Source organism: Crinia signifera, chromosome 8 (genome assembly GCF_055691185.1).
Source record: "Crinia signifera chromosome 8, ASM5569118v1, whole genome shotgun sequence".
Classification (NCBI taxonomy): domain Eukaryota; kingdom Metazoa; phylum Chordata; class Amphibia; order Anura; family Myobatrachidae; genus Crinia; species Crinia signifera.
In genome coordinates this window covers 146,079,326-146,103,381 of record NC_139224.1, presented here as the reverse complement: position 1 = coordinate 146,103,381, position 24,056 = coordinate 146,079,326, and the positions used below count along the sequence as shown (strand labels likewise).

Below are 24,056 nucleotides of genomic sequence, written 5' to 3'. Positions count from 1 at the left end.
ACTCACGGGCCAAAAATGGTCTTCTTAGGTTACCTCCAAACTACATTTATCCAAATACCTGGTAATCAGACTAAATTGAAAATACATTAGAAATAATTGAATATGGTCAAGTGTAGGCATTAACCCAAGCCAGGTGCCTTATGTTCTATGATTTGGTTTTAAGCGCCCCCTAGTGTTTACAAGCAGTAACAGCGCTATTTTGTGCACAGGCGGACTCTGCAGTGGTACATTATGGTGAATGAAATTGCATGAATTGGGACATGGGGATGGTATGTCATATAAGAAGTATATAGGTCCATGAAAGTATTCCGTATACCATATACAGTGTATCAGAGAGCTGCTAGATTTCCATTCTCCAGCCTTGTTTCATCTGGTTCCAGTTGATAGCTCCACAGTCAATAGAGTCGACCACTATTGGTCGAAACGCACAAGGTCGAAATAGACAAAAGGTAGAAATGTAGAAATGTCAATGGTTGACACATAAAAAGGTCTACATGAGTTTTTCCTGATTTTTTTTTTCTTTTACTTTTTTCGTGCTTTCCAATCCACGTGGACTGCACCTGCGGAGCGAAACGCCAGTGGAGTGTAGCGAAAGTATGCGTTACCCGAATTGGGAGTCAACCTTTTAATGTGTTGACCATTATTGGCATGTCAAGGTTTTGCTTGTGACAACCGATTCACTAGTTAGTGTCGAAACTTTGCTCCACATTCACACCATAAGGTTGCTCAGCAGATGTATGAGGACTGTCATCTGTAGAACGTTCCGCGCGCTCTCCGATGTGATGCCGTGATCACACAGTCACTCCTAGTCCTCCCGCTTCTTCAGATTCACATAGATCCCATTCTGGGAGCTGAGAACTACTTGAGAAATGACCTGTGGTTCATGTTCAGGGGCTGGAAGGATCTCATATCTCTGTAATATCAGAGCTACTGCCGTTTTCAGCTCGTTCATAGCAAAGTTCTGCCCAATGCAATTCCTGCAAAACACAATATAATGTAGCAGACAGGGAGGGATGGCAGGTCAGTTTCAGATATTACATTGGGGGTGAGTGCCGTCCAGCCCATACACCATATATATATATATATATATATATATATATATATATCACTCATAGAATATACTGAGATTGCTGTTCTGTTGTAGTCTTACCTGGGTCCGGCAGAGAAAGGAATAAAGGAATGAGGGTGTCTGCTTGCTGAATTGTCCGCAGAGAATCGTGATGGGTCAAACACCTAATATAATATATAAAGAATGTTCACAGATTACTTTGTTACTATATAAGTAAGTATATAGTTATACACCAGACACAAGCACATACATATATACTGTAACATGGGGGAAGGAGGCTACTAATCACAGTGTCTGGGTCTCTGTTGCATGTGCGATGTAGCCATGATTACACCATACATCCCTCACCATCAATGGTGAGTGATTACGAATGGATTTTCCCCCTGTGTGCTCGGCTGCGGACGTGGGATTTCTCTCGTGCGGGGCAAGTGATCGGAGGGCTCAGGACACTCACAGCCAAGTGTGCAGGCCTGAATCAGGCCCAATATGTGATCCCTTTACTAATAAAGAGTATTCATAATTGAAATGATGTACATGTTCCACTTGCCCAGTCAAGGTAAAACAAATGATTGTTCTCTCATTAAGGGTGGCATGTACTAAGCATTTGCGGTACATCCCACCACAAATTGCATTGGTACTAATAGCATATGTACTATCATATGTAATTAGTATCGCAAAGGACAGCTCTTGCGAAAAGAGCTGCCGTTTGCAAAACTGCCCGCGCCAGGTGAGAGGGTCCCCGCAGGTCCCTCTCACCTCCTACTCCAAGGAGCCTCTACCAGAAGGGGAAGTACTGCTGCTAGAGAGGAGGAGGTCACTGGGTCCGGACAGCACAGCAGGAGGCTGCCCGAACACATACCTCCCAACTGTCCCGCTTATCTCGTTAAGGTCCCAGTATTTTGGGACATTTCCGCGTCCCTCCCACTGCCGGCAGTGTCCCGCGTTGGGGGGGGGGCAGTTGTGAGTCCCCCCTGTCGTCCGTGAATAGACATTGTGCGCATGCGCACAGCGTCTAATCTTGCAGGCAGAGGGGCTGGGGGCTGGCCAGCAGGTCATACAGCTGCTAGGCATGCCCCCACAGCGGGGAAAGACGGGGCGTGGCCTCGTGGCAGTGCCGCCATTATAGGCCACGCCCCCAAAACACAGCAGGTGAGAGGGTGGCGGGTGGCGGCGTCCGGTGCAGCAGGGTCCAGTGCAGCGGGGGATGCTAAAAGAAGCCCATAGGCTTCTTTAGGGTAACGGCAGAAAAATCTGGCATTACCCTCTGTGATGAAAAAAAATCAACCATAGATTTCAATACAAAATTGCCCCAGTTCCCAAATTTTAATAATGTACCTACTGTACTGTACTTAGTGATACAATCTTATTCAAACGACCAAGTCTCAGATTTAACTAAACCCTTAAGCCTCATTAGAGTTGGGCAAACATCAGTTCTTCCATGATTGACAGATAGTCGGTGTTTGCGGAGGCGTAGTTATAATGGGCCAGATGTATCAAGCTTCAAAAGTGATTAAATAGAGAGTGATAAACAGCCAGCCAATCAGCTCCTACCTGCCATGCCACAGGCTGGGTTTGAAAAATAACAGGTAGGAGCTGATTGGCTGCTTGTATATCACTGTCCACTTCATCACTTTTTGAAGCTTGATACATCTGGCCCAATGAGTGCAATGTGCGCGGTGCACACAGTGGGCCCCTAAGTCCCAAGGGGCGCACACTGCACCCATTGCTGGAAAAATGTAATGCTGCGGCTGGGAGAGAGGAGGAGGCCCGCCAGAGGAGGCTGCACACGGGCCTCCTCCTCTATTGAAGCGCCCCTGTGTGGGTGGTAACTGGCTTTTTTCTGTGAGTGGCAGGGAAAGCACAGGCCTGCCCAGACTGTAAAGGGAAGTCATGTGATGTCAGCTCTGGTCCCATGCAGTGTGTTTCTATTGCAGCCGCTGAGTAAGTCCTGGGCTACCTAGAGACTGCACACTAAAACTCATTCGATAGTGAGTGATTGATTGCGTATGGATTTGCAACTAATAGCAGGGCTGTATAATTGTCGCAGACTTGCGTAGGGCAGGATTTACCCAGGGCTTAAAGTGGTAAAGGAAAGGAGAGGTGGTGGAACTCATTTCCCTATGCCATCTATTTACCCCATCCCCTCCCCCCAAGGACAGTGGTAGAGTTTTGAACAAGTTTCACCTCAACATTACATTCCCCCTCCCCCACTTTATCCCCCGAATTTAATTCTGGCAGGGCAGCGATTACCTGATCGCAGGTCTCTGCAAAGTAGCAACCATGCAATCAGGTCTGAATAACCCCTTGTGCCTCCTCACAGCCTGAGAAGCCTCTGTAGTTCTATGATCACCTAGGACAGGATCTTGCCCTACACATTATGATTATTATAGCATATTACATCATCACCTCTGGATCTTTCCAGACACTGGGACTTCTGTTTACACAGTACAGGCTCAGGATAACATAGGAACCTGCAGGAAATAAGCAAACAATACAGGATTGCTTCATTTCCATTGACATAGAAACATAGAATAGAAACATAGAATTTGACGGCAGATAAGAACCACTTGGCACATCTAGTCTGCCCCTTTTTTTAAACATGTTACCTCAAACCATATTTGATCCTTATTTTTATGTAAGGATATCAATATGCTTATCCCAAGCATGTTTAAATTGTACTACTGTATTTGCGTCTACCACCTCTGATGGGAGGCTATTCCACTTATCTACTACTCTTTCTGTGAAAAAATTCTTCCTCACATTTCCCCTGAATCTTCCTCCCTCTAGTTTCAGTGCATGTCCTCGTGTTCTGTTGCTCCTCTTCCTGTGAAGAATGTCTCCCACCTGTACCTTGTTAAAGCCCTTGATATATTTGAAAGTTTCTATCATGTCCCCCCTTTCCCTTCTCTGCTCTAAAGTATACATATTAAGATCTTTTAGTCTTTCCTGGTACGTTTTGTGATGTAGGCCATGCACCATTTTAGTTGCTCTTCTTTGTACAGTCTCTAATGTATTTATATCCTTCTGGAGATATGGCCTCCAGAACTGAACACAGTACTCTAGATGAGGTCGTACCAATGACCTATACAGTGGCATTATTACTTCTTTCTTTCTATTGCAGATTCCTCTCCCTATGCAACCAAGCATCCGACTTGCCTTCTTCATTGCTTTGTTACATTGCCTACCTGCTTTTAAGTCCCCTGAAATAGTGACACCTAGATCCCTCTCTTCCTCTGTAGTTTCCATTATAGTGCCATTTATACTATATTGAGTCTTTGGATTTCTGAGACCCAAGTGCATGATTTTGACGTTAAGGAAATAATAAAATGGTAGATCCACGTTTAGCCATCTAGCTGCAATATACATTTTCTATCACTTTTTAAATGATGTGTCAGCTAACTAATCTTTAGTGCATTATTAGATGTAAAATCGGATGCGATATCTGATCACATGCCATACAATAATGGCATGCGATGCAATGCGATTTTACTACCATGAATAGCCCACTACGCAAATGCCGTAGTGGGCGCCGTGATAGGAAACAAGTACCAAAAAAACTAATATTTTTTATTAAATACACGCCAACCACAGGGGGGCCCTAGATACATAGGTACTGACCCCCTGTGCCGCCCCCCCCCCCCCCTTTAATCCGGCCCTGCAAACAGTATATAGCGTACTGGGAGCCAAATTGCATGTTTGTTTAACCACAATGCCAAACAGCGAGAGGGGTTAGTTAGGCTGCTGGAGGCTCTTCATATTACATTGTCATTTTAATGTATAATGCTAATTTTTTTATGTTTATATCACTACTATTTCCATTACAATCAGTGATATACAAGAATTTTTATTTATAAGTAAGACTAGTACAAAAACATTACCAAGGAATCTGTGAGGTGTGATATGGGAGGATGTCCATGGAGGTGGGGGGGGGGGGGGGGGTGTGACACCATGAGTTACTACACCAGGTGACACCAACCCTAGTGACACCTCTGTATAATATGGTTGGATATACATCCCATGCAGTAAATGTTTCTGCTGATCGGACATACCATATGAGGCGGGAGGGCAGGGGGAGTCTGAAAGTTGTCAAGAGGACACCCAAAATGTACCTTGCAGGTTTGCCATGCTTCGGGCCTGTAGGCTTGCTCTACTCCGCTCGCCACCCTTTACTAAAAGGAATAGATGGTGGCATGGATAGTCAAAATGGTGTTCCACTGACCTTGCTGCTGCCACTGCACATGGTATGTTCCACCGGTCACAAGGTCCATATATAAACACACACACACGTTTGTATTTGTAATACTGCTGTCACAGTTTGGCAGAAATTTGCTTGCTCTAACCTTCAGGAAGACTCCGCCCATCGCAAAAAGTGATTGGTTTGTTGAGCTTTCTGGCGACTCCTGGAACCGGAGGATAAAGCCGCAAGGTCTCCTTTATAAACATTGGGATGTATGACATTTTTCCAAGGTCTTCCCTGGTAACATATATAGAGCAACAACACTTATGAGGCCCGGTACCTTCAATGCACAATACATACTCACTGCTAAACGTGCTGAGATTCACAATGTAATAATACTATATTAATGAGTCTACCTTAGCAGAGGTCTGGTCCGTGACCAGTGGGGAACCAACCAACGCCAGCCAGGGGTCTGTCAGCAGCGTGTTGACGCATCAACCCCAGCAGGTAGTACTCAGGTGCCAGTGTTTGGGCCTGAGGAGGTAACCGTGGTTCCAGGCGCCACGTCGTAGGAGTCTGGGGGTGGCAGCGATATCCCCGCCCACTGCATAGTGGATGGAGTCAGTAACAGGCGGTTACTGACAGTAGCAGGGAATCCCCTATTGGCTAGGTCCTATTCATATGTGTAGGGAAAGTGATGGCATCATTAAGGCATGGCAGGCCAAATTATGGGAATATTCCAAGCATTTATGACATAGATGCCATGACTGTATACTCTGCACAGTACTGCTTGTGATATGTAATCTGAATAGAGATATTTTACAGCTGATTCTCACCATTCCACTGTGTCCCGGTCTCCCAGGACCTCTCTCATCTCCTCGTAACATCTCTCCTGGTACTCGGGGTACTTGGACATACAGTAAATTATCCAAGAGATTGCAGAGGCCGTCGTATGATGTCCCGCAAACATGAATGCGTCCACCTCTGATCGCATTTCTTTATCACTCAGATGCTGCCCATTTTCATCCTAATGAGAGATATGTAACATAAAATTATATTCTGACTCTAGCTTGTGGAAACATGAGCATCAGTATGGGCTGACTTAGACTTGTGCCATCCGGTCTGAGAACTGGGTGTGAGGCTGACGTCCAGTGACATCAGCCGCCTGCCTGCATTCGCATGGGGACACCCGTTTTTTTCCCGTGGGCACCCAGTGTTTTTGTGGGTACGCCCAGGAAACGCAAGACGAACGCCCCCTGCCTGCTTCCAACCCACCTACACCCCCCCCACCCCCCCCCCCCCCCATCCCCTTTGCAAGCACCACGGCTACTATGCAAGTCACCGAAGGCGCCTGGACAGCAGCCATGCACATGCAGATATGTGCATGCACAGAGGCTCGACATTGGTCCCCAGTGCGAACACGCAGGGGACCAAAGCAACTAGAATGACCTCCTGCACGTGTTACCCTGAGTGCACGCACAAATGTTGAATGTGTATCTTATGGGAAAACCCCAGGGGAACAGAATGAGGATGACTCAGGGGTTGCACACTGAGTGGAATGCTAGTGCATATAATCAGACACCACACAAAGACACTCACATCAGCACTTTGAGATTACTAACCGTTGACCTATGATTATATCCTATAGGAATTGTCAGTGTACCCAATGCATTGTATTATAACTTTGTGGAACAATAATGAATCATTTCGGACAAGTTTTAGTAGAAATTAGAGCAATTACCTGCTCTGTCTGAATTTATTTAAATACTTTACTCAAGTAAATATGATGAGTAAACATCTGATTGTGTGTTTGTATATGTGCAGAAAATAATATTTTATCAGTTGTGGGTATTAAAATGATGTTGTCCTTAATTCCGTTATCATATATCTCTGTTGATAAGCATCCCCCCCCCCCCCCCACCACCACCACTCCCGAGTATCTTCTTATACCTTTGCTACCTAGCTTAGGGTCTGATTTAGAGTTGTAATTTAGCGAGAATTCGCTAAGCCACAGCTAGCATGCGGATGGGGTGGGGCCCAGCAATGCCACCATGCCAGGACCCACCCCGCGATGTGCCCACAAAAATTTGCAAGCACATTGCTAAAGTGCAAGCACTGCGCTACACATCGAAGTGCTCACACATCACTGGCTGACCCCTGGCTGGGCAGTCTGGTTGCAATGTCAGACGCAGGCTGAACATTTTTTGGGTGGCAGCGTCTGTGTGACAACATGCAGCCACTGAAACCCTCCCCCCAAGCAGTCAGGGAACACCTGCATTGTCCGGACTGCTCCAATAGAACAACACATCGCCGCTCCCCCCATCCCAGTCCTATATTCTACACGTTGGAATATACAGGTTACAGGACACAGCAGTATATAATGTAGCACAGGACACAGTAATATATAATATAGCACAGGACATAGCAGTATACAGTATAGCACAGGACACAGCCGTATACAGTGTAGCACAGGACACAGCAGCATACAATGTAGCACAGGACACAGCAGTATACAGTGTAGCACAGGACATAGCTGTATACAGTGTAGCACAGGACACAGCCGTATACAGTGTAGCACAGGACACAGCAGCATACAATGTAGCACAGGACACAGCAGTATACAGTGTAGCACAGGACATAGCAGTATACAGTGTAGCACAGGACACAGCAGTATACAGTGTAGCACAGGACACAGCAGCATACAATGTAGCACAGGACACAGCAGTATACAGTGTAGCACAGGACACAGAAGCATACAATGTAGTACAGGACACAGCAGTATACAGTGTAGCACAGGACACAGCAGTATAAAGTGTAGCACAGGACACAGCAGTATACAGTGTAGCACAGGACACAGCAGCATACAATGTAGTACAGGACACAGCAGTATACAGTGTAGCACAGGACACAGCAGTATACAGTGTAGCACAGGACATAGGCATCTCACCTTTGTGCACAGAAGAATGTCAAGAAAATCCAAATGTCTCTTTTGGCTGATTTTGGCCAACTCTCTCTCATTCTTCAGTTGTTCTTTTCTCTGTTTTATTACTCTGTCTTGTTCGGTACAGGAAACACAAATGTTGTGTTCATTCATTATTAGGCTGAACCAGTATTCATAATAATGCAGAAAAGTAATGCACTCATTAAGGACTATGTACTATGTAGTATACATCCTTTCAGGTCACTAGATGCCAGTGATTCATGAATATTTATCTATAAGCAGCCTCACTTATGGACGCTTATTCAGGTATACAGCCCAACTGCCCCAATGTCAGTGGAACCACCCCACTGATTGTCTGAGAGACTGCATTACTCAATCCTACAAATCATGGCATCCTGCAGTCAAGGAAATGGCAAGCATTGTTGGACTGGTGCGTGAAAGGAAATACAGGGGGCAGGGCCTAGGCTTAAGGGGTGTGGCCAGTTACCGCAGGGTGAGACCAGCATGCACTGAAGCTTGGAAAGCCATTGGAGGCAACATATCTAAACTTATAATAGAGGAACAATGAGTGCACAGGTTGGATTCTGATATTAGAGGAAGGAATTGGGCCTATTGGGAATTCCCCTTTTACCACTGCAGGACTGTTCTACCCTGTTAGCAAGTATGGGGGGAAACTTCCACTAAAGTGGGCAGATCTGGAGCAGTTACATTTTGCATCATAAATGTCGCAGCATATGAATCAGGGAGAAAACACTATGGGTGATTCAGTGTCTCATGTGAAATTCAATTGTGTTAGGCCTCCATTCATTATCATACTTGTCACGCCCCAAAACAATAGATTTGCTATGGGCATCAAAATTGCAGTGTAAAAATAATGCAGCCAGTATTTACCCTGCACAGAAAGAAAATAACTCCCTCAAATCAAAAGCTGTGTACACACGGGGAATATATTGCTCAGTGTCTCCTTTTCATCAGCGACCAGAGATGGTCGCTGATAAAAGGGAACCTCTGCCAGGGAGCCGCAGAGGGAATCAGCTGGACTGGATTTATCGCCGGTGCACACTCCAAACGCTGGCAATATGGTTGCTCAGCAACCATATTGCCAGCGATAAATGCCTGTGTGTGCACAAGGTTTTGCCCATTTTGAGAACATATTTGTACTGCGATCAGATGTGAATAAGGGCCTGTATACTGCAGCAGGAATTAAGGGGGTGATTCTGATTGTGCGGCGTAGTGAGCCATGTAACGCCGCAAGAAACACCTCTACTTTAGTACTGTAGACATGGCCACACCCCCTCCTGTATGTGGCCACACCTTCTATTCTGATAATCTGATCTGTTAATGGATTTATGGCACATAGATTACCTGTATGGCCATGTGCAATTTTCAGTGCTTTCCGGAAGCGGTATCCATGTGGGCTCAGGGAGTAAATAAAGTCATTATGATAGATAAAATGACGGAACCTGTGGTCTACCAAATAAGAGATCTCATATACAGCTTTAACATAGGGATTTTCACTGCAAAAAAACAACAACAATAAGTTAGTTGAAACAGCTTATTGATGCATATTACTCTGCAAATAAACATAATTGCATGCACCATAATGCATATAAATGTTTGGTCATGAAAGTGTCACTTAACGGCATCTTCAGATGGCATTAGATGCGGGTTCCTAGCCCTCCAACATTCATGTGCAGGCATGTGCATATATACCCTCCAACATTCATGTGCAGGCATACCCTCCAACATTCATGTGCAGGCGTACCCTCCAACATTCATGTGCATATATACCCTCCAACATTCATGTGCAGACATACCCTCCAACATTCATGTGCAGGCATACTCTCCATCATTCATGTGCAGGCATACCCTCCAACATTCATGTGCAGGCATACCCACCAACATTCATGTGCAGGCATACCCTCCAACATTCATGTGCAGGCATACCCTCCAACATTCATGTGCAGGCATACTCTCCATCATTCATGTGCAGGCATACCCTCCAACATTCATGTGCAGGCATACTCTCCAACATTCATGTGCAGACATACCCTCCAACATTCATGTGCAGGCATACCCTCCAACATTCATGTGCAGGCATACTCTCCAACATTCATGTGCAGGCATACCCTCCAACATTAATGTGCAGGCATACCCTCCAACATTCATCTGCAGGCATACCCTCCAACATTCATGTGCAGGCATACCCTCCAACATTCATGTGCAGGCATACTCTCCAACATTCATGTGCAGACATACCCTCCAACATTCATGTGCAGACATACCCTCCAACATTCATGTGCAGGCATACTCTCCAACATTCATGTGCAGGCATACTCTCCAACATTCATGTGCAGGCATACTCTCCAACATTCATGTGCAGGCATACTCTCCAACATTCATGTGCAGGCATACCCTCCAACATTCATGTGCAGGCATACTCTCCAACATTCATGTGCAGGCATACCCTCCAACATTCATGTGCAGGCATACCCTCCAACATTCATGTGCAGGCATACCCTCCAACATTCATGTGCAGGCATACCCTCCAACATTCATGTGCAGGCATACCCTCCAACATTCATGTGCAGGCGTACCCTCCAACATTCATGTGCATATATACCCTCCAACATTCATGTGCAGACATACCCTCCAACATTCATGTGCAGGCATACTCTCCATCATTCATGTGCAGGCATACCCTCCAACATTCATGTGCAGGCATACCCACCAACATTCATGTGCAGGCACACCCTCCAACATTCATGTGCAGGCATACCCTCCAACATTCATGTGCAGGCATACCCTCCAACATTCATGTGCAGGCATACTCTCCAACATTCATGTGCAGGCATACCCTCCAACATTAATGTGCAGGCATACCCTCCAACATTCATGTGCAGGCATACCCTCCAACATTCATGTGCAGGCATACCCTCCAACATTCATGTGCAGGCATACCCTCCAACATTCATGTGCAGGCATACCCTCCAACATTCATGTGCAGGCGTACCCTCCAACATTCATGTGCATATATACCCTCCAACATTCATGTGCAGGCATACCCTCCAACATTCATGTGCAGGCATACCCTCCAACATTCATGTGCAGGCATACTCTCCAACATTCATGTGCAGGCATACCCTCCAACATTCATGTGCAGACATACTCTCCAACATTCATGTGCAGTCATACCCTCCAACATTCATGTGCAGGCATACCCTCCAACATTCATGTGCAGGCATACTCTCCAACATTCATGTGCAGACATACCCTCCAACATTCATGTGCAGGGATACCCTCCAACATTCATGTGCAGGCATACCCTCCAACATTCATGTGCAGGCATACCCTCCAACATTCATGTGCAGGCATACTCTCCAACATTCATGTGCAGACATACCCTCCAACATTCATGTGCAGGCATACCCTCCAACATTCATGTGCAGGCATACCCTCCAACATTCATGTGCAGGCATACCCTCCAACATTCATGTGCAGGCATACTCTCCAACATTCATGTGCAGGCATACCCTCCAACATTCATGTGCAGACATACTCTCCATCATTCATGTGCAGGCATACCCTCCAACATTCATGTGCAGGCATACCCTCCAACATTCATGTGCAGGCATACCCTCCAACATTCATGTGCAGGCATACTCTCCAACATTCATGTGCAGACATACCCTCCAACATTCATGTGCAGGGATACTCTCCAACATTCATGTGCAGACATACTCTCCAACATTCATGTGCAGGCATACCCTCCAACATTCATGTGCAGGCATACCCTCCAACATTCATGTGCAGGCATACCCTCCAACATTCATGTGCAGGGCTACCCTCCAACATTTATGTGCAGGCATACCCTCCAACATTCATGTGCAGGCATACCCTCCAACATTCATGTGCAGGCATACTCTCCAACATTCATGTGCAGGCATACTCTCCAACATTCATGTGCAGGCATACTCTCCAACATTCATGTGCAGGCATACTCTCCAACATTCATGTGCAGGCATACCCTCCAACATTCATGTGCAGGCATACTCTCCAACATTCATGTGCAGGCATACCCTCCAACATTCATGTGCAGGCATACCCTCCAACATTCATCTGCAGGCATACCCTCCAACATTCATGTGCAGGCATACCCTCCAACATTAATGTGCAGGCATACTCTCCAACATTCTTGTGCATGCATACTCTCCAACATTCATGTGCAGGCATACCCTCCAACATTCATGTGCAGGCATACCCTCCAACATTCATGTGCAGGCATACTCTCCAACATTCTTGTGCATGCATACTCTCCAACATTCATGTGCAGGCATACTCTCCAACATTCTTGTGCATGCATACTCTCCAACATTCATGTGCAGGCATACCCTCCAACATTCATGTGCAGGCATACCCTCCAACATTAATGTGCAGGCATACTCTCCAACATTCTTGTGCATGCATACTCTCCAACATTCATGTGCAGGCATACTCTCCAACATTCATGTGCAGGCATACCCTCCAACATTCATGTGCAGGCATACCCTCCAACATTCATGTGCAGGCATACCCTCCAACATTCATGTGCAGGCATACCCTCCAACATTCATGTGCAGGCGTACCCTCCAACATTCATGTGCATATATACCCTCCAACATTCATGTGCAGACATACCCTCCAACATTCATGTGCAGGCATACTCTCCATCATTCATGTGCAGGCATACCCTCCAACATTCATGTGCAGGCATACCCACCAACATTCATGTGCAGGCACACCCTCCAACATTCATGTGCAGGCATACCCTCCAACATTCATGTGCAGGCATACCCTCCAACATTCATGTGCAGGCATACTCTCCAACATTCATGTGCAGGCATACCCTCCAACATTAATGTGCAGGCATACCCTCCAACATTCATGTGCAGGCATACCCTCCAACATTCATGTGCAGGCATACCCTCCAACATTCATGTGCAGGCATACCCTCCAACATTCATGTGCAGGCATACCCTCCAACATTCATGTGCAGGCGTACCCTCCAACATTCATGTGCATATATACCCTCCAACATTCATGTGCAGGCATACCCTCCAACATTCATGTGCAGGCATACCCTCCAACATTCATGTGCAGGCATACTCTCCAACATTCATGTGCAGGCATACTCTCCAACATTCATGTGCAGACATACCCTCCAACATTCATGTGCAGGCATACCCTCCAACATTCATGTGCAGACATACCCTCCAACATTCATGTGCATATATACCCTCCAACATTCATGTGCAGGCATACCCTCCAACATTCATGTGCAGGCATACCCTCCAACATTCATGTGCAGGCATACTCTCCAACATTCATGTGCAGGCATACCCTCCAACATTCATGTGCAGACATACTCTCCAACATTCATGTGCAGTCATACCCTCCAACATTCATGTGCAGGCATACCCTCCAACATTCATGTGCAGGCATACCCTCCAACATTCATGTGCAGGCATACCCTCCAACATTCATGTGCAGGCATACCCTCCAACATTCATGTGCAGGCATACTCTCCAACATTCATGTGCAGACATACCCTCCAACATTCATGTGCAGGGATACTCTCCAACATTCATGTGCAGACATACTCTCCAACATTCATGTGCAGGCATACCCTCCAACATTCATGTGCAGGCATACCCTCCAACATTCATGTGCAGGCATACCCTCCAACATTCATGTGCAGGGCTACCCTCCAACATTTATGTGCAGGCATACCCTCCAACATTCATGTGCAGGCATACCCTCCAACATTCATGTGCAGGCATACCCTCCAACATTTATGTGCAGGCATACCCTCCAACATTCATGTGCAGGCATACCCTCCAACATTCATGTGCAGGCATACCCTCCAACATTCATGTGCAGGCATACTCTCCAACATTTATGTGCAGGCATACCCTCCAACATTAATGTGCAGGCATACCCTCCAACATTCATGTGCAGGCATACCCTCCAACATTCATGTGCAGACATACCCTCCAACATTCATGTGCAGGCATACCCTCCAACATTCATGTGCAGGCATACCCTCCAACATTCATGTACAGACATACCCTCCAACATTCATGTTCATGCTCTGTTTCTGGACTTCCTGGACAGTGGCAGTTGCAGGTGTGGGTTGCACCGCCAAAATTCATATAGGGGAGCCAAACTAACTGCTAGTGCCAAAAATCGGTGGCTGGAACTCAGTAGCAGTTGGTGTAGATTCCCTATTTGAATTTTGGACTGTGCTGCATCCCCAGCTCTGCAACTGCCACAGGCCAGGAAGTCCACAAACAGAGAGCATTTTGTACCTGTCGGAATAGGTCATGTTGGAGGGTATGCACATGTGCTTGATAATGAATGTAGACTCCCACTACTACTTTTAATCTTCATGCATGGGCAGTGCTATTCATAATTTTGGAAACCGCATGGGAGGGTGCGTTAAAGCCTCAGTCTTTAAAAGACAAAACCAGGTTGGTCTAACCTTTAAAAAAAACTGCTGCAAATTTGGCATTTGGTATGCACTTTTACAAGATCCTACCCTTTACATTCTCCCTTTGGACAATGTTGGAAATCTAGGACACATTGCAATGCTGGCTAAAACTATCATAGTTTACCTGTCCATCTGGCAGTTGCTATGGTGACTGAAGGCACATCTCATGATGCTGTCCACGGTCATGAGGCTGGCATCATTGGAAATCTCCAGTGGCTTGTGATCTTGGAGGCGCCGTTCCCATTTGTCCTGAAACAACATACAGTCTATATAAAGGGGTAATATACTTTTGGATTACCCTCCTAGTTAGGAGTTTATCCCTCCTCAAACATGCTCCTTAAACTGACACACCCACATTACATAGCAGAGTCCTGTATGTTCAACTATGCTAACAATATGGGTAACACCATCAGTGTTAGTGGACTGACCTATCCTAGCTATTCCTAGCCATTTTGTGCAGTTTTACATTGGTTCTCCATCCCTCTTTCGTCAATAATTGTAGACAAAACCCAGTGGCAGGATTGACCATTGATTGCTCACACCATTGATGCATTGCTGTAAAGTGTAGAAACCCCGTATTAGCCATTGAAGTATTACTTGTGCACACGTGCAGTCGGCATCTGTGCATGCTGTGGGAGGGATTCCGTATTGGGATCAGACATTGATATTTCTGTGGCTGTCCATCAATGCTTTCTAAACCGTCTATGCTTGTTGGCCAATCCTACCCAGTGGAGCATTAGTAACATGGGCTGGTCCAGCGAGTTGTGTGAGAGCAGAGGAGGGCATCTCTCTATAAACGTTGTGTTCTCTTTCAAAAATATTCTTTGGTGCTCAAAAATGTACATCTAGGACCATGTCACTGTCTCCTCCCCCAACCACTGCTGACTGTCAATCTCGTGTGTGTGTGCTCCACACAGCCTCACAGTGCTACTGTCTGACAGTTGTAGAAACAGGTCTTTACCATCATGATTTTAGTGCAATCACCCATCAGCTTCACATAAGGCTTTAGGACATCATAGTGAAAGGCCGGTGTCAGCAATTTCCGGAGATGGAACCACTTTTGCCCAGAGGTGATCAATAATCCTTCACCTAAAGAAATGTACAGAAGTGTTACTAATAAGACAAGAAAGTCAGTAAGAAGGTTAAACCAGTGGTCACATTGGTACATTGGTATGTGTGATTAGGAATGTGCTACAATGTGAACAAGAACAATGCACCACAGTCCAATGTCACAGTTTGTCCTATCGACAGTGACACCAAGAAATAGTGCAAAATAGTCACAATAGAGGTCAGAAGAACTCCACAAGCATGTTTCTTTGTGATTGGCTGACTGCTGATGTCATGTGGGGGGGGGGGTCCTTGATGTGCACTGAGTGGATTATTCAAGTGCTCTACTGCAACGCCCTCTGACGAAATCCGGTGTGATGAAATGCGTAGGGCGTGGCCTAGCGTCAGCGTGACTGTGGAGCTGGAGATAGTGTAACCGCTCAAACATTGGCTAGGTACTCTGTACCATTCCATACTGTTGACTTGCGGCAAGTAAGAGCCGCTGTCTGCGGTACGTGACCTGATCTTTTGTTCTATGTTTTACTAAATAAAAATTGTCTTTTAAAGTGGCCCAAATTCTTCTGTTCTAGAATATATATATATATATATATATATATATATATAGTTCATCAACAGCTGGAGGGCCGAAGGTTTCCCATACCTGCTCTATAGTATAGGGCAGGGGTTCCCAATCTTTTTTGAAGCACTGCACCCTAGTAGAGTATCAAATTTTTTTCACGGCACACCTAGGCCAATTTTTTTTTTTATTAGATTGGGTTTATATGCGATTCTTAGGGTCAGTTATGTGGTAAAGGGCAGAACTTGCTTCTGCTTGTACACATTTTATGATTGGTAGCCACCAGCACTGGTTTTGCTCATAAATAATTAACCATAAATAATTTGAATTGATACCCGTGGCATCCCTGCAAGTGTCCCTAGGCACCCCAGGGAGCCACGGCACACCGTTTGGGAACCACTGGTATAGGGTATAAGAGTGAAACAAGGGCACGTGGTTTTGACACGCAGAATTAAGAAGTATAGATATTACTAAAGGTGGCAAACTTTTTAAAAAATACTGCAGGAGGGCACTGATAAATTTATGCCTCGGGTAAATAAAAGAACAAATGTCAAAAGGAAACCAATATGGAACACCTGAATCATTTGATGCATATAAAGAATGTAATAAGAAATGTAAAAATACAATCAAGATGGCAAAATTAGAGACTGAATGTAAAATAGCTGCAGATAGCAAATCTAATCCCCAAAAAATCTACAGTTATATAAATGGGAAATGGTTAAAGAAGGAAAATATTAGCCCACTAAAAAATTAGCAGGGTACCCTGGTAATAGAAGGAAAAGAGAAAGCGGAATTAGTTAATACATTTTTTGCTTCAGTATTTACAAGGGAAGAATCTTCCGAAGATCTCCCACAGATTAAATGCTCGGCTCTTTATTGCTCCCAAACTGTATGTTTGAGTGAGGAAATAGTCAAAATTGATTACAGGACCTAAATAGCAACAAATCTGGCCCGGAGGAAATACACCCTAGGATACCAAAAGAACTGAGTTCTGTCATAGCACTACCATTATATCTGATATTCAAGGAATCAATTAACTCGGGGACGGTACCAAGGGACTGGCGCATAGCTAACATAGTACAAATATGGAATAAACAGAGCCGGCCCTAGCCTAAATTATGCCCTAGGCAAGATTTTGGCTGGTGCCCCCTAGCACTGCCACTAGTTCCGCCTCTGACCCTGCTCCCCTTTCCCAGCATCATCAACCCTCATCATAGCAGTCATCATTTTGGTGCTCCTACCCACAATATTTTAAATAGAAACAGCGCACCCATTCGGTGCGGAGCCCAAACAGGGGTGTGTTCTTGCTGGGAAGGGGCATGGCCACACAATAGTACCCCCAATTCAAATTATGCCACACAGTAGTGCAACTACATGCGATGGTGTCCCTTATTCACGTTACATCACATAGTAGTACCACTTTACCTTATGTACATTACTCCTCATATTATTCACATTATACCATTAGAAAAAAATCCTGAGAAAATATTGTATTTTAAGCACCTCCATGGCCACACTGCAACCCAGCATAAAGCAGTGTGTGCTGGGCAGAGGAGAAGAGCTGCAGCAGCTGCTGTCACTTAAGGGGACGGGGCCCCCACGGGCCCTTCCATCAGTCTTTGGCCTGGGTAAATTGTACCCCCTACCCCTTTCTCTCGGCACCCCTGATAATACCACACAGTAATGCCCCTTACACATGACACACATTATCAATGTCCTTATAACCATAATGCCCCTTACACATTATGCCAACCTTTATTTGTGCCCCTCATACACATAATGACACACATAATGCCCCTTACACATATGTCACACATTATTAATGCCCTTATACACATGACACACATAATGCCCCTTACACATATGCCGAACACTATTGCACAACCAACCCACCCGCAGACAGGACTTGCACAGCCGCTAACAGCCTGACTCACACACACAAAATAGGCATGCTGCATATCATTTTAATCAGCAGAAGCTGCTGATGCCCTTAGGCATTCCAAATGCCCTAGGCAATTGCCTAGTTGGCCTATGCCTAAGGCCGGCTCTGGGAATAAAGGTAGCAAAACTAACCCTGAAAATTATAGACCGGTCAGCCTTACATCCATTGTGGGGAAAATATTACAAGGAATAATAAGAGATAGTATCCAAAAATTCTTAGAACAGGAGAAGGTGATAAGTAAGGCGCAGCATGGGTTAGTCAAAAATAGATTGATAAGCTTCTATGAGGAACGGGGGCTGGATTTAGGTAAATCTCTTGATGTAATACTTATTGATTTCGCTAGAGCGGTGCCTCATAAACGGTTATTAATAAAACTATGTCATTTAGGGTTAGGAGATAACATTTGTAATTGGATTATAAACTGGTTGCACAATCAGGGACAGAGAGTGGTGGTAAATGGCATAAATTCCAGCTGGAGTAAGGTCCAAAGTGGAGTCCCGCAAGGTTCAATATTGGGACCCACCTTGTTTAATATATTCATTAATGATATAGGCAGTGACATTGTGAGTACAATTGCAATGTTTATGGCTGACACAAAATTGAGTAAGGAAATTAACTCGGGAGAGGATGACTTAATTCAACTGGAAAGGTGGAAAATGCAGTTTAAAGTTGATAAATGTAAAGTTATTCATTATGGGAACAAAAATGAACAAGCTACTTATAGGCTAAATGGAGTTATTACAGGAAATTCTGCTGTAGAGAAGGACTTGGGGTCATCATAGATGAATAATTGGTAATAGTGCAGCACACTGCTCAAGTGAAGCAGCAAAAGCAAACTGGACACTGGCATGCATTAAAAATGGAATGGATTCAAGGGATGCCAAAGTGACAGTGAATGTACAAGGCATTGGTGAAACCACACTTGGAATACTGTGTTCAGTTCTGGGCACCGGACCTTAAAAAGGACATAAATGAATTGGAACAGGTACAGAGAAGGGCGACTAAGCTAGTAAAAGGTCTTGAATCACTAGAATACAAAGACAGGTTAACCTTAATTACTATGTTACTATGTTACATGTGAGCTCAGTGACCACTTATGGGTTGAGAAGCTGGGATACTGTACAAACAGAATGTGGGAAAGGATCCCAGAGAGAACTCCGGCTGACTTATATGTGAATAGTACCCCTTTCACATAGCAAATGCCGGGTCCCACCCTGGATTTGGACACGGAAGAGTATAATACCCTGGTACTGCAAGAGTTAACTATTTAGTTTTATCATGCATAGCTAGGGATATTTCCTGTGCACTGATTGGGAGAAGTTTAGAAATCAGGCAATGATCACATGCAAGCCTCCTGCAGAGGGGGGAAGACAGGAAGTGAAAGTTAGAAAGCAGCAGATTCAGCAGAAGTCTGGAGTGTTAGAAAGGAGAAGGTGCATGCATGTTACTGGGACCATGGAACGGCGAGGCATTGTTCCAATTTTTGAGGATCTGAGCATGCGCATGCTATATACTGCACATGTGCAGCTCCCCTTTGCTACTGGTATCAGAAACTTGCATAGTGTAAGAGCCGTTCACAATGATTGGGGCTGACGGCGGCGGGGACGGGGGTCGCCCATGGGAAAGCCCTGTGGCCAGGCCGATGCCTGCCGGGGGCGGGCAGCTGACGTCACAGGACATCAGCTCCATCTTGGGGCAGACACACCCAAATAAAAGTCAGTAGAGAGGATGGACCTGGAAGAAAGTCCAGTGCGCATCGGATTGAATGTCAAACAAATCCGATTTTGGCCAATTTTTACCCGATTTCTCGGCCCGATCCATCGGGTGAAAAGTGGGCAAATTGAACTAGTGTATGGCCAGCTTAGCTGTAGTCACATGATGTGCACACAATCCGTAGCACGACCAGTCGACATCGGACGTTTGGGTCCAATGTCGTTCTGGTTTATGGGGGGGCTTTAAGCCTATTCTATTCCTGTCACACAGCACAAATGCCAGAGGAAAACGACAACGTTACCTATCAGTATGAACCGCAACAAACAAAGGAAGCATTATCTCTCCCTGCCTCTGTGTTTGTATCAGAAGATGACACAACGTGCAAAGTCCAACCCTGGGACAGTAACTATCGGGCATAGGCCTAGTGTAGTATTATTCTATATGACAAATATCTGAATAATTAAGTAAACATTACGGCTAGCTGAGGGACATATTCATCTCCTAGAGTCAAATCCCAGAATCACACTGGACATTATAATTTGTGAGAGTCAATCATTATTATTTGTCAGAGCCAAATAAGGGAGAGCAATGCCGTAACTAGACATTTTGGTGCTGTGTATCAGGAAGTGAATTGGTGCCCCCAATACTAAAAAAAATGGACAGTGCATTTTCAGTGGACATTTATAGGCGTGGCTTAACTATGAAGGGGCATGGCCACATATTAGTACCGATTCACATTACACCACATAGTAGTGTTTGTTATTCACATTACTCCACATAGTGCTATTTGTCCACATTCCACTGCAGCTGCAAACAGGGCGTGGGATTTTGTGTGGGTCTGAAACAGTGTGGGATATAGCATATAGAGCAGGTTGAATACAGTGCGGGATATAGTTTGTGTTGGATACAGTGTAGGTTAAATACAGTGCAGATCAGATAGGGGACCAGATGCACTAAGCTTCAAAAGTGATACAATGGAGAGTGATAAACAACCAGCCAATCAGCTCCTGTCATGGCAGGTGGGAGCTGATTGGCTGGTTGTTTATCACTCTCTATTTTATTGCTTTTGAAGCTTAGTGCATCTGGCCCACAGTGTGGGGCATAGTGTGTTTTGGATACAGTGCAGGTTGGATACAGTGTCCATCGGATACAGTGCGGGATACAGTGTAGGTTGGATAAAGTGCGGGATACAGTGTAGGTTGGATACAGTGCAGGATACAGTGTAGGTTTGATACAGTGCAGGATACAGTGTAGGTTGGATACAGTGCGGGATACAGTGTAGGTTGGATACAGTGCGGGATACAGTGTAGGTTGGATACAGTGTGGGATACAGTGTAGGTTGGATACAGTGCGGGATACAGTGTAGGTTGGATACAGTGCTGGATACAGTGTAGGTTGGATACAGTGTGGGATACAGTGTAGGTTGGATACAGTGCGGGATACAGTGTAGGTTGGATACAGTGCAGGATACAGTGTAGGTTGGATAAAGTGTGGGATACAGTGTAGGTTGGATACAGTGCAGGATACAGTGTAGGTTGGATACAGTGCAGGATACAGTGTAGGTTGGATACAGTGTAGGTTGGATACAGTGCAGGATACAGTGTAGGTTGGATACAGTGTGGGATACAGTGTAGGTTGGATACAGTGCGGGATACAGTGTAGGTTGGATACAGTGCAGGATACAGTGTAGGTTGGATACAGTGTGGGATACAGTGTAGGTTGGATACAGTGCGGGATACAGTGTAGGTTGGATACAGTGCAGGATACAGTGTAGGTTGGATACAGTGTGGGATACAGTGTAGGTTGGATACAGTGCAGGATACAGTGTAGGTTAGATACAGTGTAGGTTGGATAAAGTGCGGGATACAGTGTAAGTTGGATACAGTGCAGGATACAGTGTAGGTTGGATACAGTGCAGGATACAGTGTAGGTTTGATACAGTGCAGGATACAGTGTAGGTTGGATACAGTGCAGGATACAGTGTAGGTTGGATACAGTGCAGGATACAGTGTAGGTTGGATACAGTGCAGGATACAGTGTAGGTTGGATACAGTGCGGGATACAGTGTAGGTTGAATACAGTGCAGGATACAGTGTAGGTTGGATACAGTGTGGGATACAGTGTAGGTTGGATACAGTGCGGGATACAGTGTAGGTTGGATACAGTGCAGGATACAGTGTAGGTTGGATACAGTGTGGGATACAGTGTAGGTTGGATACAGTGCGGGATACAGTGTAGGTTGGATACAGTGCAGGATGCAGTGTAGGTTGGATACAGTGTGGGATACAGTGTAGGTTGGATACAGTGCGGGATACAGTGTAGGTTGGATACAGTGCAGGATACAGTGTAGGTTGGATACAGTGTGGGATACAGTGTAGGTTGGATACAGTGCAGGATACAGTGTAGGTTAGATACAGTGTAGGTTGGATAAAGTGCGGGATACAGTGTAAGTTGGATACAGTGCAGGATACAGTGTAGGTTGGATACAGTGCAGGATACAGTGTAGGTTTGATACAGTGCAGGATACAGTGTAGGTTGGATACAGTGCAGGATACAGTGTAGGTTGGATACAGTGCAGTATACAGTGTAGGTTGGATACAGTGCAGGATACAGTGTAGGTTGGATACAGTGCAGGATACAGTGTAGGTTGGATACAGTGCGGGATACAGTGTAGGTTGGATACAGTGCAGGATACAGTGTAGGTTGTATACAGTGCGTGATACAGTGTAGGTTGGATAAAGTGTGGGATACAGTGTAGGTTGGATACAGTGCAGGATACAGTGTAGGTTGGATACAGTGCGGGTCACATAAAACGCAGGTTGGATTCCGTTGACTGGATTCAAAATATTTTGAATGATAGTATACTGTACATGTTTTAATGACACATTGCACTCGTAATATTTTGCTACTCTAAAAGTTTTATTAATAAGTGTTAAATACCAGAGTGATAATTATGATAACACTAATATTTAGCATGTTTTATCAATAGTTTTATGCACTATTTCCCAACCAAATAGCGTTGGTCTTAATTTTGGTTATGTCGCCTAGCAGATTATGCGGGTGGTAACTCTGAGGGTTGTCCAGCAGAGACCTTACCTCATCAGCGGGCAGGGGGTCCTGGCGCTCCCCCAGAAGTGCCGCCCACAGATGCCACATGCACACACACCTGTGGTATTTAAGGTAATAATGTTTTTTTGTTAATGTGGAAAAAGAAGAAAGATTCTTGGGGTGCACTCTGAAAATATGTTTTGGAAGACGTCCAACTGAAAATTTCACAATCTCTAAAATTTAACTTTTATTATTATAGTTAAAAGGAGGTGTATATTTTCCATCCTCTCAAATAAGACGATAGTAGGGGTGTGCAAAAAAAGAAAAGAAACTGTGGTAAAAACCAAGATGTGGATACTTGTATTTTAGCAATATTCATACATTAATGTCTGTGGAACCCCTTATTTCATTCCGTGGGATTAATTTCTATGTTCCCAGGGCTTGCTATAGTTGCTTATAAGGCTAGTTTTTAATTATAATTGCAATGTAATTTCATGTGTGTTTTGTTACATGCATTGTATCATTTTCTTTATACAGAGTATTTAGATTCTTTTTTTTTTTTTTTTTTAATTCAGTATTTCTTTATTGAAAAAGATTTTTTTTTTTTTTTTTTTTCCCATTAAAATTTACATACATAGCCATTACAATATATAAAACTTAAGACATTTTACTAACATCTTCATAGATATAGTATTCCAATACATTTTTTACATATACTTTCTTACTGGAAATTTATCACAAATTAACATTTTTTATTTGATTTATATCTAGAAATATCTATTGCTTGTATGCTTGTAGTTATCCCCCCAGCCCGCCCCACCCCGTCCCTTCCTAATCCCTTGGGCTTTTTTGCAGTTTTTATTATAGAGTTACGAATTTCTTGGCAATGTTGGTCCTTATATCTACACCGTGTATGTTCCATTTTTTTTTTTTTTTTTTTTTTTTTTACAAAATTATATTAAAGTGCAATAATATTTCGATTTCAACCATTTATCCCACTTCTTCAAAAATTT

At 44.6% G+C, this 24,056-nt stretch overlaps 1 protein-coding gene across 1 annotated transcript in view; it reads right to left on the bottom strand.

The window, feature by feature from the left end:
• Nucleotides 1-552: 552 nt before the first annotated feature.
• LOC146027299 (cytochrome P450 4B1-like) overlaps nucleotides 553-24,056 on the bottom strand; it is a 44,505-nt gene continuing 21,001 nt past the window's right edge. Inside the window, exons 4-12 of the mRNA XM_083158232.1 lie at nucleotides 15,678-15,805; nucleotides 14,841-14,965; nucleotides 9,553-9,704; nucleotides 8,194-8,300; nucleotides 6,083-6,273; nucleotides 5,410-5,543; nucleotides 3,476-3,540; nucleotides 1,151-1,233; nucleotides 553-977 (exon numbers count right to left, since the gene is read on the bottom strand). Of these exons, the coding sequence (XP_083014358.1) occupies nucleotides 806-977; nucleotides 1,151-1,233; nucleotides 3,476-3,540; nucleotides 5,410-5,543; nucleotides 6,083-6,273; nucleotides 8,194-8,300; nucleotides 9,553-9,704; nucleotides 14,841-14,965; nucleotides 15,678-15,805 (1,157 nt within the window). The 3' untranslated portion in view covers nucleotides 553-805. The remainder of the gene's footprint in view (nucleotides 978-1,150; nucleotides 1,234-3,475; nucleotides 3,541-5,409; nucleotides 5,544-6,082; nucleotides 6,274-8,193; nucleotides 8,301-9,552; nucleotides 9,705-14,840; nucleotides 14,966-15,677; nucleotides 15,806-24,056) is intronic.